Source organism: Miscanthus floridulus, chromosome 16 (genome assembly GCF_019320115.1).
Source record: "Miscanthus floridulus cultivar M001 chromosome 16, ASM1932011v1, whole genome shotgun sequence".
Classification (NCBI taxonomy): Eukaryota; Viridiplantae; Streptophyta; class Magnoliopsida; order Poales; family Poaceae; genus Miscanthus; species Miscanthus floridulus.
This window is the reverse complement of record NC_089595.1, coordinates 89,079,525-89,083,156: the sequence shown is the minus strand read 5'-3', so window position 1 is coordinate 89,083,156 and position 3,632 is coordinate 89,079,525. Positions and strand designations below refer to the sequence as shown.

The following is a 3,632-nucleotide window of genomic DNA, read 5'->3' as shown; positions in this document are numbered from 1 at the left end:
TTGGGCTCAACAAACAGTTATTTAGGCTGAGTGTTTCGGCCATTAGCCAGCCCATCCGGTGTGCTATTCTACACGACTGCTCCAAGTTGGTTCGACCCTTGCAATGCCGTTGTAGTAGTCCGGTGAGCCACTGAGCCATGACACGAATTGCTGGAGCCACGAGCCAGCCGTGCTGTTCTGCCGTGATGCAGATAGTTCATCCATTTTTTTCAATCCAAATCACTACAGCTCGGACTATTTGTTCATTTGTTCTATTTGTTTAATTAGTTAGTTAATTTAGGAAATAGTAAGCATGATTAAGTAAAGATGAACTTGAAAGAAAATAGCAAGGATAATATTAAAATGAAAAACCATATTGTTTTGCAAAAATGTACAACTTGCAATCAGAAAACTTTTACATGATGTGTTAGTTCAAAGAGAACTAGGAGGTTTTCCAAAGAAAAAAAATCATTGACACCTCCCTCGACAGTGCCACTTATCGCCCATGGTGGCAAAGACATGTGTAAGGTTGAGATGACGACTAGAGAGGGTGAATAGTCGTTACTAAATTTAATTACGTCGGTTAACCTAAATAAATGCGGAATTAAAACAATTCGGTCTAGCCAAGACTACACTCCTCTTTTAAAGTTCACAAGCACCTTATAAAGATCCTAGTTAGGCAACAAAGGTGCCGAGCTAGCTAGAGATCACATATCCAATTCTAGGAGCAAGGTCACACAAACCTATGTCACTAGTATTTCAAGCAACGAGGGAGCTCCTACACATGCTAGTAAGCAAAAGCACAAAGCCAACTAAGCTTACTAGCAATGCTCTATAACAAAGCAACCAATGCCAAATTAGAGAGCATAGGTACTTAGCTACACAAACTAAGCAATGTGACTAACAATGTTACACAAACCAAATTAGCCACGCAAGGGAGCTACTTCTATGCTACACAAACAAGAAGGTAACTAGGGAGCTACACAAGCTAACTAATTATAAGAGCAACTACACAAGCACAATGTATATAAAAATAATTACAAGCTTGTGTAAAGGGAGTGCAAACCAACGGGAAGAACAATGTTGACACGGTGATTTTCTCCCGAGGTTCACGTGCTTGCCAACACGCTGCGTCCCCGTTGTGTCGACCGCTCACTTGGTGGTTCGGCCGCTAATTGGCATCATCCGCCAAGCCCGCACGTCGGGCACCGCAAGAACCTACCCCAAAAGTGAGGGTAGCTCAATGACACGCTCAACTAGAGTTGCTCTTCGCAGCTCCTACGGGGCGAGCACAATGCCCCTCACAAAGTTCTTCTTCGGAGCACCGCATAAGCTTCTTGCGGGCTTCAACGGAGACCACCACCAAGCTGTCTATGAGGTGGCAACATCCAAGAGTAACAAGCATAGCAAAAACTATGTATTAAAAAAAAGTCAAAACGTCCTGTAATCTAGGATAGAGGGAGTACAAGCAAAATATATATTGTTATCTCCCGTGATAAGCAGCAAAGGCAAACATCAGTTCCCATTCTCAAATTTATCGTGTTCTGGTGACGTTTTGGTGACTTGGAGCTGCTCTGCGTGGCACACGACAAGCGCAAGACTGTAGTATGAAGCTGCCAGACCGGCCGTCTCCCATCACTGCAGTTCCGCATGCTTCCAAAATGTATGGGTTCAGTCGTTTTCTCATGGCGTCTGGCGTTAACGTGACGATGCAGGGTTGACTTTGTTGAGCCATGGCCATGAACAGGTCGTTCGAAACAACACATTTTGTTGTTCAGCAACAGGGCAGCAAATGTGTTGCTTAATTTCTTGCGAAAAAAAAGGGTCTTTGCTTTACTTCTACTTTTCCTCGCCGACGCACATAGATGAAAGAGGGAGAGGAGAGAAGGCTGTGGTAGGTGATCCACCTGGACGATGCCGACGAAGGAGCTGGACCATCCGTACTGCGCGGCGAGCGGCACGACGGCGACGGACATGACGACCCGGTCGGCGTTGCAGAGCAGCATGATGGCCGCCACCAGCGCCACCACCTTGGCGCGCTCGGGGAACGCCGGCACGGGCTGAACGGCGCTGGCCACGGCGGCGCCGGCGCCGGCGGCGGGGCGGACCCCGTCGAAGCTCGCGCTGCACATGGCGAGGACCTCCCGCCCGCCGCCCCGCCTGATGATCCTCGGTCCATCGCCGCCGAGCAAGCCGAGACCGCCGCCGCCCCTCCCGCTGCTGCTGGCGCAGCCACCGTCGCCGCCGAGCGCCAGGGACGAGGAACGTACGCGCAGCGTTCCCGAGCCGGCCGCCGCCCCGGGCCTCGTGGATCTGTACCTGACCGGGCTCACTGCGGACTTCACGGGCACGCACGACCTGACCGACGCCATGGTTGGTCAAGCTTGATCCAACAACCCCGCGCGTGGGAGAAGCCGAGCCCGACACACGGCAAGCAAGCAGGGGCTGGCTAGCTCTGCTTCTCAGAGGAGGATTGACGAGAGTGTCTCGCGGCGAGCCAGGCCCATGGCAGTGCGGGGGCGAGCGAGCGGCGTGCGCGGGCGCGGTTGATCGGCGGTTGGGTTGGTTGGTGGGTTAAATTAGGACCTCGCGGGGGACGACTGACGAGGCCACGACGGGGTCGAGCTGAGGGCGGAGGTGGCACTGTGGCAGCAGGCAGATCGGAGCGAGGGAGGAGAAGGAGACGACAAGCACAGGGAGAGAGTGGCCGGTTTGGCACTTTGGCAGTCACGTGGCTTTAGATCGGCTAGGAGCCGTTTGGTTGGTTCTGGCAAAATGGCAGTAGTGTTGTTAGCGGTGTCGGGCTGGTGTTGTGGTTGCAGGGCCGGAAGGACTCCGGGAGGGAAGGGTCAAGGATTGCGGGGGCGCCGTGCCGGCGACCGGTCCGGCGGGAACCACACCTACCACGGCTCGCCAGATTCGCCACCTACCCGCCCACGGCGAAAGCCAGACGATGGCTTGACGCGCTCGGACCCCAGCGGACGTCGACGGCCATGACCATCCTGATCACCAGTCATTAGTTTGGTGGCGCCAACACGGCGTGACACAAGTGCAGCTATGCTCGCGCCCGAAACCTATCTAGACCGTTGGGGCAGCTAGGTATTGTATCGAGTATTTTTTTCTTTAATCGCTTGGCTGATAAGTTATGATTGAAAATACTGTTGACTGATTTGTTGTAAGAAAAAAATATTATTTATTAATTAAAAAATTACGGCTTATAAGCCAAATGAACCGGACGTTTCTCCTGCACGTACTAGTACACACCAACCCCCGTTTTCCTGAACCGGCCTCGTCGTCGTCGCCACTCGCCCGTCCTTGTCTCCTCTAGTACATTCGCACTGACCACTGTATTTCATCTGATGGCAAATATAAAATTCATTTATGTTTTTATATATATGTCAAGCCTTTTTCTGTAGCTTTAGACGGTCTCTAGCAACCGGTGTCCTAAATACAAGACTCATTCTATATTTGGTAGTGCTACAGGCAAATGGCTCAATATTTATTTTTTTGTCTTCTCCAACGACAAGACCAAAAAAAAATTATTTATGTAAATGGATTTCCAGGAGAGAGGATACTTATATCTCTCAGGACACCTAAAATGTATTCTATTAGAGCCTACATGTATTCTTTTGGAGACCTATTTTGGGTTTGGA

General features: G+C 50.7%; 1 protein-coding gene across 3 annotated transcripts; it reads right to left on the bottom strand.

Annotated features, from left to right (window-relative positions):
- Positions 1-388: 388 nt before the first annotated feature.
- On the bottom strand, positions 389-2,998 carry LOC136512712 (probable anion transporter 2, chloroplastic). 3 transcript variants are annotated; one of them, XM_066506697.1, is made up of 2 exons: positions 1,887-2,998; positions 389-1,787 (listed from the first exon to the last, which is right to left on the bottom strand). In XM_066506697.1, the coding sequence occupies exons 1-2, from the start codon at positions 2,349-2,351 to the stop codon at positions 1,428-1,430; spliced, it is 825 nt and encodes a 274-aa protein (XP_066362794.1). In that variant the 5' UTR covers positions 2,352-2,998; the 3' UTR covers positions 389-1,427. The 3 variants fall into 3 exon arrangements, with proteins under 3 accessions (XP_066362794.1, XP_066362795.1, XP_066362796.1); XM_066506698.1 differs by having other exon boundaries at positions 391-1,350; positions 1,887-2,983; XM_066506699.1 differs by having other exon boundaries at positions 392-1,197; positions 1,887-2,980.
- Positions 2,999-3,632: the final 634 nt, after the last annotated feature.